This window comes from Cervus canadensis, chromosome 17 (genome assembly GCF_019320065.1).
Source record: "Cervus canadensis isolate Bull #8, Minnesota chromosome 17, ASM1932006v1, whole genome shotgun sequence".
Lineage (NCBI taxonomy): Eukaryota > Metazoa > Chordata > Mammalia > Artiodactyla > Cervidae > Cervus > Cervus canadensis.
Genome location: NC_057402.1, coordinates 10,853,068 through 10,865,819, shown reverse-complemented (window position 1 = coordinate 10,865,819; position 12,752 = coordinate 10,853,068). Strand labels below are relative to the sequence as shown.

The 12,752-nt window shown below is 35.9% G+C and overlaps 1 protein-coding gene across 4 annotated transcripts in view; it reads left to right on the top strand.

Annotated features, from left to right (window-relative positions):
- PPP4R4 (protein phosphatase 4 regulatory subunit 4) overlaps positions 1-12,752 on the top strand; it is a 100,722-nt gene that overhangs the window by 84,559 nt on the left and 3,411 nt on the right. For all 4 annotated transcript variants that reach the window (XM_043490239.1, XM_043490238.1, XM_043490240.1 and 1 more), the window contains 5 exons: positions 4,370-4,439; positions 5,014-5,097; positions 5,392-5,488; positions 6,601-6,671; positions 11,875-12,022. In XM_043490239.1, the coding sequence (XP_043346174.1) occupies positions 4,370-4,439; positions 5,014-5,097; positions 5,392-5,488; positions 6,601-6,671; positions 11,875-12,022 (470 nt within the window). The remainder of the gene's footprint in view (positions 1-4,369; positions 4,440-5,013; positions 5,098-5,391; positions 5,489-6,600; positions 6,672-11,874; positions 12,023-12,752) is intronic.

Here is a 12,752-nt window from a genome sequence, read left to right as displayed (position 1 = left end):
TAGCATAGTTCATGCTTTTTTGTACCCAAGAATCCTTTGAAAATAAAAGTGAAGTCATTCAGTCATGTCCAACTGTTTGTGACCTCATGGACTGTAGCCTACCAGGCTCCTCCGTCCATGGGAATTTCCAGGCAAGAATACTGGAGTGGGTTGTCATTTCCTTCTCTAGGGGATCTTCCCAACCCAGGGATTGAACCCAGATATCCTGCATTGCAGGCAGACACTTTTACCTTTTGAGCCACCAGAAGAAGCCCTTAGTCTATCCCCAAATTATAAATTATAAAGACTTTTTCCTGTTTTCTTCTAGGAATTTTAGTTTTAGGTTTTACACTTAGGTCTATGAATCATTTCAAGTTAATTTTTATGTTTATTTTTTCTATCTGAATAAGCAATTATTCTAGCACCATTTGTGGAAAACTTGCTTTTCCCCAGTGAGTTGCTTTAGCACCTTTTTTTTTCTTTAATCAGTTGTTCATATGTATGTATGTGTGTGTGTGTGTCTGCTTAGGGACTCACTATTTCATTCCACTGATTTATATGTTTGTCTTTCTGGCCATTCTAAACCACCTTGAACACTGTGTAGTAATTCTTAAAATCAGGTAAGGTCAGTTCTCAGACTTACTATTTTAAGTTGCTTTGGCCAGTTGAGGCCCTCTGCAGTTTGATATACAGTTTAGAATCAGTTTGTCAATTTCTAAAAAAGCATGAAAGTTTAGTTAGAATTGTGTTAATTATCATTCATCTGTAGATCAATTTGGAAAATTGCCATCTAAACTTATGAGTCTTCTCTTGATTGGTTTATTTAGTCTTTACTTTTCTTCTCAGTTTTGGTAGTCTCAAGTATAGAGTTCAAGGAAGTCTTTTTGTTAGATTTATTTCTAGTATATTATGTTTCTTGGCATTGTGGATGGAATTCTAAGTTTAAATTTTGCTTTCTAGTTTTTTGTTGCTGGAGCTTAAGAATACTGTTGATTTTTGTATATTAGCCTTGTATTTTGCAGACACACTGTTTTCTTATTTGTTCTAGAAGTTGGTTTTTAGATTTAATCAGACATTCTACCTGAGCCATTATGTCATCTTGAGGAAAGCTTTCTTATCTCTCCTTGCTGTTCTTTGGAACTCTACATTCAAATGAGTATATCTTTCCTTTTCTCCTTTGCCTTTCGCTTCTCTTCTTTTCTCAGCTATTTATAAGGTCTCCTCAGACAACCATGTTGCCTTTTTGCTTTTGCTTTTCTTGAGAATGGTCTTGATCACTGCCTCCTGTACAGTGTTACAAACCTACATCCATAGTTCTTCAGGCACTCTGTCCATCAGATCTAATCCCTTGAATTTATTTGTCACTTCCACTGTATAATTGTAAGGGATTTGGTTTGATCTAGGTCATACTTGAGTGATCTAGTGGTTTTCCCTGCTTTCTTTAAAGTCTGAATTTTGCAATAAGGAGTTCATAATCTGAGCCACAGTCATCTCCTGGTCTTATTTTTGCTGACTGTATAGAACTTCTCCATCTTCAGCTGCAAAGAGTATAATCTGATTTCGGTGTTGACCATCTGGCGATGTCCATGTAAGAGGGTGTTTGCTATGACCAGTGCGTTCTCTTGGCAAAACTCTGTTAGCCTTTGCCCTTTCATTTTGTACTCCAAGGCCAAACTTGCTTGTTACTCCAGGTATCTCTTAACTTCCTACTTTTGCATTCCAGTTGCCTATGATGAAAAGAACATCTTTTTTTGGTGTTAGTTCTAGAAGGTCTTATAGGTCATTATAGAACCATCATTCACTACTTAGGACCCAAATTTCCCTCTTGTTTTTTTTCCCCTTCAGCCTGAAGAATGAAGTGCAAGTATTTTTAGACAGATTATCTTAGTTTTCCTTTATCTAAAATGTCTTATTTTTGCCTTCCTCTTTAAGGGATATTTTTATTGAATACAAATTCTGTTTGCAAGCCTTTTTTCATACTGTACTGAAAAGAATTATTTCTCTGTGTTCTGGTCTCTCTAGTATCTGATAAAATATCTGCTCTCATTTGAATTATTGTTCTTCTGTGTATAATGTTGTTTGTCTCTGACTACTTCCAAGGTATTTTCTTGTTTTTAGCAGTTTGATTTTGATGTTTTTAGGCATGATTTGCTTCATATTTATCCTGTTTTGGACTTGTTGAGCTTCCTGAATCTGTAAACATGTGTCATTTCCCAAATTTGGGAAGGTTTGACCTGTTATTTGTTTAAATATATATTCTGTCCCCTGTTGCTCACTCTTATATTTCTGGGTCAATAATTACACACGTGTTAGATCTTTTGATATCATCCCACATCCGTGAGGCTTTGTTCTTTCTCTTTTTCCCCTTAAACTCTGCTTCTCAGAGTGAATAATCCCTGCTGACCCATCTTCAGTGTCACCGTTTCTTTCCCTGCTTCTCCATTTGGCTGTTGAGCCCATCCAATGGTTTTAAAGTTTCCAGTGTGTGTTGTCCCATTCATTTTTATATTATCTATTTCTCTACAGAAAATTGTGCTATGAGTTTAAAAACTTAAGTGGAAATCCTCTGAAAAGCAACTTGTATTATTCAGCAGTCTGTAAAACAAAGATTAGAACTCAGGATTGCCAGTGGTAGACATAAAGAATAAACAGAATAAACAGGCTCTAAAAAGTTTAGGACTTAATAACCTAAACCCAAGATAAAAATCAGAGAATAGAAAAAGATTCACAGATGATCCTATTATTAGAGTTACCCAACAAGGACTTCAAGATAACTATCATTAATATGATCAAATAGTAGAGGAAAAGATAAAATAGATGGCACTACTTCTTAAGCTCACTTAACAATATTTTTCAGCTTTGCATGTTTTATTTTCAGTTTTAGAATTTTTATTTAATAGTTTTTTATGCAGTCCAAGTCTATGTGGAAATTTTTTGTTTTGTCTGTTTTTTCTTTTTCTTCATTTTACACTTGTTCTTGAAAAGAATGTGTATTCTCCATTGTTGACTATAGTGTTCCGTACATGCTGGTTATGTCATGTTTGTTCAGAACTTGATATGAGTTATTTTGGTTATTCTGTTGGGATAAAGAAGACTTTGAGCTTGGGAATATTTTGTTTCTTGGTGTGGGAGCTGATTATATGGGTGTGTTCATTTTGGGAAAATTTACTGAGCTGTATACTTACAGTTTGTGTACTTTCTCTATGTGTATTATACTTCAATCAAAATTTAATATCTACAGAATTTTTTTTCTCTTAGGCTTTTAAAAGAAGGATATTGTTTTTTCACTTATCAGTTAGAAGTGGAAAGGGCCAATAGTACCAATATTTTGCTGATGAGAATTAGTAAATGAAAGTGAAGTGAAAGTGTTAGTCACTCAGTTGTGTCCAACTCTTTGCTACCCCATGGACTGGGACTATAAACCCCAGGCTCCTCTGTCTATGGAATTCTCTAGGCAAGAGTACTGGAGTGGTTTGCTATTCCCTTCTCCAGGGAGTCTTCCCGACCCAGGAATGAAACCTGGGTCTCCTGCATTGCAGGCAGATTCTTTACCATCTGAAAGGCTCACTGCAACAGTAATATCAAATTCATTGTTTTATCTTGACAACCCTCCCAGGGCACAATTCTGTAGATGTTAAAAAAAAAAAAATCTGAAAGAACCGTGACTTCTTTAGATACCAATTTTGAGAAAAAAGTACTTCTGTTAGGTATTTTTGTGAACTGTATTTTTATATCTCTAAAGCTTAGAGTAATTTCTGATTAGAACAGTTTTTCTAAATCTACTTATGCTTGTTAAATAATTAATTCAATGGAAGCATACCTCCTTGCTATACTTTAATAGTTTAGATCAGGTAATGAATCCTCCTAGAAGCATTACACTTTGCGTACTCTGTTGCTTTATGTCTCACTTTTAATTGGACATTAAGGGAATGTAGTATTTTAATCATAGCTCTGCCAGTATCTTTATCTAGAGTTCTGCTGCCATTTTTGTCTTCTCTGAAATTTTTGTCATCACAAAAGGCAAGATTACATTTTTTTCCTTCCAGATTGAGTTGGTATAGTGTATTCTTGGTTATTAAAATATTCATAGCTTTGGGACTTTGAAATGATAAATATCATGATGTGTGAAACAACATGATACATAACTGTATGATCTTAATTACATAAAAATGGATGCCTAGTTATGAAAATACACAAATGAGACTTGGGAGGACACGTCAAACGGTAAACTGCTTGTGATTATGAATGACTTTGTTTTTTGCTTCTTGTGTTTTTTTGGTTGCCTATTATGCACATGTTAACTTTTAATAAATAAATGTTATTTTAGAAACCTTAAAAAGTAAATCTACTTATGTTTACCTTTAATGCTAAGGTGCTGTTTTATTAATAGGAGCAATTAGAAAAAGAGAAGCAACAAAATGATGGAAGGCCTATGAGTGATAAAACCTTTGAAAAGAAACGTAAGTAGTTTTCCCACATCCTTGCCACCAAGGTACACGATTGATGTTACATCCCAGCATTCTGAAAGACCACGCTGAGTTTTTTTTTTTTTTAACTTTTAAAATATGTGCTTGTTTATTTATTTTTTAATTGAAGGATAATTGCTTTACAGAATTTTGTTGGTTTCTGCCAAATATCAACATGAATCAGCCATAGGTATACATATGTCCCCTCCCTCTTGAACCTCCCTATGCTAAGTTTTTAATTTTATATGGAAAATCACTTTCTTTGATTTATCAAAAGTTGTTCTCATAAATGGATGCTAACTGATACAGATCCTCACCAATAAGTAAATGGTGAGGATCAGTGCAGAGGTTCAGATCCTTCGAAGGAAAGTTTGAAGTTTGATAACAGCAATAAGATTGTCAAATTGATCACTGAGTAACTAAGAATGAAATATTTAAATATATAAAGAATAAGATTTGGAAAAGAGTGCTGCTTAGTGAGAGAAAGTGGTCCATAGTCCCTGTGTTGTCGTGTGTGTATGGAGATTAATCAGAGAAAGTATAACACTTAAAACAGAGTTTGTTTTAGGTAGAGACTCCAAGACACCAACAAGTCTGCCCAAGAGCCTCCCCATTCCTGTTCCTGGATCCTCTTCTGCCACCCCATCCACAAGTAAGAAACTGGTTTTTGTGTCTGCTTTGTTCCTTTTATAAGTGATAATTACAAGGCAGTCACTCTGTGAGATGAGATATTGTTCGAAAAGCTCTTCTTACTTTTTCCTTTGGTGCTTCTTACTCGGCAGTGACGCATAAGAAATACTCCAGTCAGGTCAAACCAAGGCAGGGAAGCCACCCCCCTCCGTGTGTTTCTCACAGTGGTGGGAGCTGGAGAGGGAATGGGGTTGGGGCAGCTGAGGATGCACTGATGAGCTAACCAATTGCATTTGCCTTCTGCTTGTTACTCTAGGTAAAGAAATCAAGAAATCCAAATTGATTCGAAGCCAGTCTTTTAATAATCAAGCTTTTCATGCAAAATATGGCAACTTAGACAAATGTACTACTAGGTATGATCTGTCAGCCCTTCACATTCTGACTTAATTTTTATTTTAACACATCTTTATGTGAGATGTTTACATTATTATATAAAATTGGGATTAATTTTGAGGTTTTTCATAGGTGAATAATAAGTTACCTTCTATAAAGATTTCATATTAAGAAAAATAGTAGTCTTACCAGTTTGCGTTAAGAACAGTTATCCTGGAATTCTAGGAAGACTACTTCCCTGATCCTGTGTAACAACATCATGGAATCTGTATATCATTTTATGAGGAGAGTGGTGCTATATCACATGTGCCACACAGCTTCTAAACGGGTGTGGACATGCCCCATTCACTGAATAGAGGTGATATCCATTTGCTGTTTGTGTTGTTTCTGTCCATGAAGAAACCACTGGCCTCTTTCTGTGGTAAAATGGTCACAACAGAGTTCTCCTGACTGTGGTTGTATGTCTAGTCTCCCTTTTGGCCCAGCAGACAAAATTATAAACAGTTAAGACTAAGGGAGAATCAGAATAAATTAAATGACCATGACTCTTATAATATATTGTATACATATAATAAATATGTAACAGCTGCCTATCAATCAGCAAGCAAAGTAATTTTAAGGAACCGTAAATGTCTTTAAAACTATTTATCAAGAAAAAGACTATGTTATGGAAAAAATGTTTTTATTTTTTTTAAAACTTTTTGTAAAAAATTGAAAAAAAAAAAAAGCTTAATCTAGATGTGTTTCAGCTATGTTTTTGGACATTATTGGTAGAATTATTTAGAGTTCCTAGCCAATAGGGTGATCTCAAGATGGGCAAAAGAGAATAGAACTAGAGATGCATTATTCCTAGGAAAATTTTATCTCTATTACCTGTTTTGGCTGCGTATCAAAAGAAAAACCATTATGCTGATGTAGCAGAAGTTTAAGGAAATGTTTTTAACTTAAAGTAATTGTTGTGAGGGGTGGAATGTAAAAAATAAATAAGAAATAAAAGTAGTAAGCATGTTTCGTAACAAGCAGAGGAAGCACTAAGGAAAGGTTAGGAAAGACCGAGTGGTGTTTTCTCATCAATGACTGAGACTGAAAGACGCATTTTCTTGTATTTTAACTAAATCATGTTCTTTTCTAGTAAAAGCTCTACAGCAGCATATACACCTTCTGTCTCAGGTTTATCAAAGACTTCTATGATTTCACTAACTGGTAAGTAGAAATCTGAGCTCGTCAAATACTTATTAAATTTAATAAAATACAGTTTTCTTTAAATGACTCATTTCTTTATTTCTAGATACAGTTTCCCCAAATTTATGTCTTTATCAAATAGCAAAGAAACTTTCCCCAGCAATTAAAATGCCTGACAATACTATTTTGTTTTCACTCTGTCAAGCATCAGAGATCAATACTTTTAAAAGAGGAGAAGTACAAAATGATAGGATAGGTTTTACTGCACTCTGAAGACCTGCTCAGGCATAGACTAAAAGTTTTTGCAGTAATTTTTAAGGAAGTTAAAAACACTAAGGCTTCACTGTGGATCATATGCAGCTAAACCGTTACAGTATTACATACTTGAAAGTTTATACCAGGGATAAGCAAACTTCTCTGTAAAGGACCACATGGTAAATATTTTGGATTCTCTTGGCCAAACTGGTTTCTGTCACAATTACTCAACTAGAGTATAGCAGAGTAAAAGCAGCCACAGACAAGAGATAACAAGTAGGTGTGGCTTTTATTGGACACAGTATTGTTGTATCTCAGGGAACAAGGAGGCCTGTAGAGGGACAGTGATCAGGGAATGGCCAGAAAGTGAAGCGGTCAGAACACAGGCAGCATTCATCAGTTAGGTTTGCCATCTTACATGGATGTGGTTCATGGTGCCCAAAGACAGTTTCAATAGTAACATCAAACATTACTGATCACAGACACCACCGTAAATATAATAACAAGGAAACAGTTGGAAATATTGCAGGAATTACCAAAATATGACGCAAAGACAAGAAGTGAGCAAATACTATTGGAAAAATGGTTCTGGTAGACTTTCTAGATGCAGTGTTGTCACAAACCTTTCAATTTGTAAAAAAAAAAAAAAGAAAAAATGCATTATCTGTTTTATCTGCAATAAAGTGAAGAGCAATAAATTGAGGTAGGCCTGTGTATGATCTGCAGATTCTAAAGTTTAACATCCATGCCCTAAAAAGCGTATCTCTCATAGGATAAATCATTTATTAAAATATTTGAAAAATATTGTCTTAAAGTTTCAATATTATTTTTGGGAGAGGAAATAAATTGAATGAAGTATTTCCTAGGTGTCTTAGTTAGAAAAATGTGCTTATTATTTATTACTTAATGAATTACAGACTGAGGAAAACATCACTATAAATTATATATCTGCTCTATAATGAGAAAATGGGAGCAAAATATTTCTAAACAAATATATTAGCTGTTCACATAGAGATTTTACTTACTTTGGGAGTGTGGGAGTGAAGATGAGCTTCAGAATGATTGTCATTTGAGATGAACCTTAAGGTGCTCTAGAACTTTGACAGGCAGAGGTGGGTATGGAATACCATCCCATTCAGAGGACCTGTCAGAAGTAAAAGCTGACTGTTTTGTCTTCAGAGAACAGCAGCAGCCTGACAGGCTGGAGTGTGGAGAGAGTGTGGGCGGCGGGGGGTGGATAGTGTTAAATTAATAAATGGAAAGGTCAAAGACACAGTGTGGAAACTCAAATTAATACTTTTTACTTAACATGTACCGTCAGTCATCAATTGCAGCATTCCAAAGCTCTGTATGCACCACAGGCTGGAGGAAATGTAAAGGGAATTCTAGTAAGGATTCATGGAAACAAATTGCAATGTATCCATTGCAGGTGGGTATGAAAATCTGTGGAAGCTTTTGGGAGCAATTTGGTTAAGTTCATCAGGAATCCTAGTTTTTTAAAACATTTCCTCAAAAAATCCCATTTCTAGTGATCTGTCATGAAGTATAAAATAAAAAAACAGAAAACAGAAAAAAGATTTGTCAGTGTGCACCCTTGATATGATGTGATGAAAATACTACGTTAACTCTGTCATCCTACCTCAAACCTATAACCTTAGTCTAATTGTGAGAAAAGCATCAGACAGATTCCAGTAGAGGCACATCCTACAAAATATTTGACCAGTACCCCTCACAACTGTTAAGGTCATCAAAAGCAAGGGAAGGCTAAGAAATTATCCCAGCAAAGGAGACCTGACAAGTAAGTGTACTGTGGTGTCCTGGATGGGATCCTTAGATAGAAACAGACATTGGGTGATACTGAGGAAATCTGAACATGCTGTGGATTTTGTCAGTAATATCATGTTACCATTGGCTCATTGATTGTACCAAGTATAGTATATAAATGTAAGGCATTAATAAAAAGGACCCTAATTTTGGGAAAGATTGAAGGTGGGAGGAGAAGGGGACAACAGAGGACAAGATGGTTGGATGACATCACTGACCCGGTGGACATGAGTTTGAGCAAGCTCCGGGAGTTGGTGATGGACAGGGAAGCCTGGCGTGCTGCAGTCCATGGGGTCACAAAGAGTCAGACATGACTGAGCGACTGAACTAAACTGACTGAACTATGGGGGTAGGTGGGAATTCTTCATATTTGTCTCAATTTTTCTATAAACCATATACTTTAAAAAATTATGTCTGTTTGAAGATAACATTTAAAATAACCTCAAAAATATTAAATGCTCAGGGATCAAATTTAGCAAAATGTTTGCTAGATACACACTAACATTGCTGGAAGAAATTAGACATAAATAAATAGAAAGCATATCTTGTTCATGGATTGGAAAACTTAATATTGTTATGATGTCAATTGTTTTTTATTTGAGCCAGAGATTCAATGCAATCCTGATAAAAATGTTTTTGAAAGTTACTGTGTATATACACAGAACTGAGTATTTTGAAAAAGAAAAAATAACAATTACCTGATAGCATTATACTCCTAAAGCTTCAGTACTCAAGACTGTATGACCTACACTGACAAACATAGTTAGCTGAGTTTTAAGAAAGGTTCCTTGATAAATCAGTGGTGATAGAATTGTATTTTTTTTTTTACTAAAAGTTTTTGATGCTAAAACAATTGAATGTCCATAATAAACCCAAAAAACTGAACCTCAATTCTTATCTCACACTATACACAAAATTAACTCAAAATGTTTTGTAAACTTAAAAGTTAAAAATGTGATATTTCTGAAGAAAATATAGAAATAAGTCTTTGTGATTTTAGAATTGACAAAAATTTCTCCAAACCGTAAAAAATTAACTTACCGTACTTCATTAAAATTTAAAAGTTTAACACTTTGAAATAGAGTGTTAAAAAAATAAAAGGCAGGACAGAGATTGGGAGAAAATATTCATGTTACATATACCCGACAGAGGACTTGTATCTAGAATATACAAGTTTGTTAAGTTTGTTTTTTTTTTTTTAAGTTGAAGTATAGTTGATTTACAATATTCTTAGTTTCGGGTGTACAAGCACAGTGATTCGGTTATATATATATTCTTCAGATTCTCTTCCCTTATAGATTATTACAAAATATTGAGTCGAGTTCCTTGTGCTGGCTTCTCCGGTGGCTCAACTAGTAAAGAATCTGCCTACCAATGCAGGAGGCTCGAGAGACACAGGTTCAGTCCCTGGGTCGGGAAGATCCCCTGGAGAAGGAAATGGCAAACCACTCCAGTATTCTTGCCTGGAAAATTCCACGGACAGAGGAGCCTGGCTGGCTACAGTCCATGGGGTCACAAAGAGTCAGACACGACTGAGTACACATGCCTTTTGCCATTCAATAGATCCTTGTTGGCTATCTGTTTTATATATAGCAGTGTGTATATGGTATTCCCACCCTCCTAATTTATCCCTCCTGCCACCCTCTTTATGTTTTCTATGTCTGTGAGTCTCTTTCTGTTTTGGAAATAAGTTCATTTATATCTTTTTTCTTTATTTAGATTCCACATATAAGTGATATATGATATTTATTGTTCCCGGGCTTACTTGACATAGTATGACAATCTACTATCATAGGTCCATTCAAATGCTGCTAATGGCATTACTTTATTTTTATGGTTGAGTAATATTCCATATTCCACCAAATCATCTTAATCCATTCATTTGTTGATGGACATTTAGTTTGCTTCTAATGCCTTGCCTATTACAAATAGTGCTGCAATGAACACTGGGGTGCATTTATCTTTTCATATTATGGTTTTCTCCGGGTATATGCCCAGGAGTGGATTGCAGGATCATATAGTAGCTCTATTTCTAGTTTTTAGAATATACAACAATCTTTAAAACAAATCAGGCAACTGATTTAAAATGAGAAAAAGATTTGAACAGGCATTTCACAGGAGAAGATACACAAGTAAGTAAAAAGATGCTTAAGATCAGTAACATTAGAGAAATGAAAGTTAATGCAATGAGAAAGAAGTCACACACGCACAAGGAGATACCACATCACATCCACTAGTGTTTAAAAACACTCACAATGTCAAGTGTGTGAGGATATGGAGTATCCATATCCAGGACTCTCATATATTGCTGCTGGAAATGCAAAGTGGTATAACCACTTTCAGACAGCAATTTGGCAGTTTCTTAGGAAATTAAATATACACCGACTACATGATTCAGCAGTTCCATTCAAGACTTAACGAAAGAGAAAACACATGTCCACATACAAACTTGCACACTATCATTCACAGCAGCTTTATTTGTAATAGATTATAATGGGGGGGATCATGATGTCTATCAATAGGAGAATGGATAGACAAATTTCGACATGTCCGTGCAATAGGAATGTGCTCAGTCGGTCAGTCGTGTCCTACTCTGCAACCCAATGACTGGAGCCCTCCAGGCTCCTCTGTCCATGGGATTCTCCAGGTGGAAATACTGGAGTGTGATGCCATTTCCTTCTACGGGAATACTGGTCAATAGGAGTGCTGGTCAGCAATAAAAAGCATAAAGTATTGATGTATAAAATGGGGATAAGTTGCAACATAATTATGCTGAATGAGAGAAGTCAGACAAAAGAAGAGTGTATACTGTTTGAGTCCATTTATATGAAATTTCATGAAATGCAGACTAATCCGTAGTGAGCAGCAGCAGGCAGGTCCGTGGTTGCCTGGCATCAGAGAAGGAACGGGGAGGTGATGAGGCAGGAGCAAATGTGACGGGTCTGTTCTCTCTTGATTGTGGTGATGGCTTCATAGTATATGCAAGTTTCAGGACCTTAAATCTGTGCAGTCTATTGTATACAATTTACACCTTAGTAAAATTGGCTTTAAAAGAAGGGGAAAAGGCAGCTCTCATGAACCTTCTTGAAGGTTCACATCTCTCTAGTGGACTCCATCTGGCTGACTGTACGTGTGTTCCTTTCAGATGACTCATTCCGGACTCGTAACACCAATAGTGCTCCCAGTTCCTTTTCTTCTAATACCTCCCTGCCCAGCACCTCCCGAGGGACAGGTAACTCAGTTGATCCCAAGAGCAGTGGAAGTAAAGATACACAACCACGGAAGGCTACCTTGTAAGTAATCCAGTGGTGGACTGCTAAGTGTTTTATTCTGTTCTTTTTCTTAGTGTACTTTCCTTCCCTCTTAAATAGTTTCCAAAGAATAGGAAGGGTCTGTAATGAGGAAATGCTATCAGTTAAAACGGATTGTTATCACATGCCTCTGGTTATGTTACATATCTTATATAAGATAATTTATATATGGCAAAGACGTTGTAACCTTAGGGAATTGACAAGAAACTTTAAATGGCTTCCATTAATAACTGAGCTGAGATCTGTGTATTTTTCTGCAAAATGTTTGCATTCCTTTAAACAACTAGCTTGGGCTTCCCTGGTGGCTCAGCAGTAAAGATCTGCCTGCAATGCAGGACACGTGAGTTCGATTCCTGTGTCAGGAAGATCCCCTGGAGAAGGAAATGGCAACCCACTCCAGTATTCTTGCCTGGAAAATCCCATGGACAGAGGAGTCTGGCTGGCTACAGTCTATGGGATTGCAAAGAGTCAGATATGACTTAAGAGACTAAAACAACGGCAATAACAGACAACTAGCTTAAGGTCATGGTATTTAATCACCCAGTGCTCAGAAGGATGGGTGTAATGATGCCAGTTAAAAAATACTACTGCAGCATATAATCTAGAGTTGTGGGTCCAATAAGCTAGAGATTTCTACAGACATTTGTTCCTTAAAGTTATAAGGAACCCCTTCACGGTTCCTTTTTATGCACCAGTTGTATCTTATTTGAAT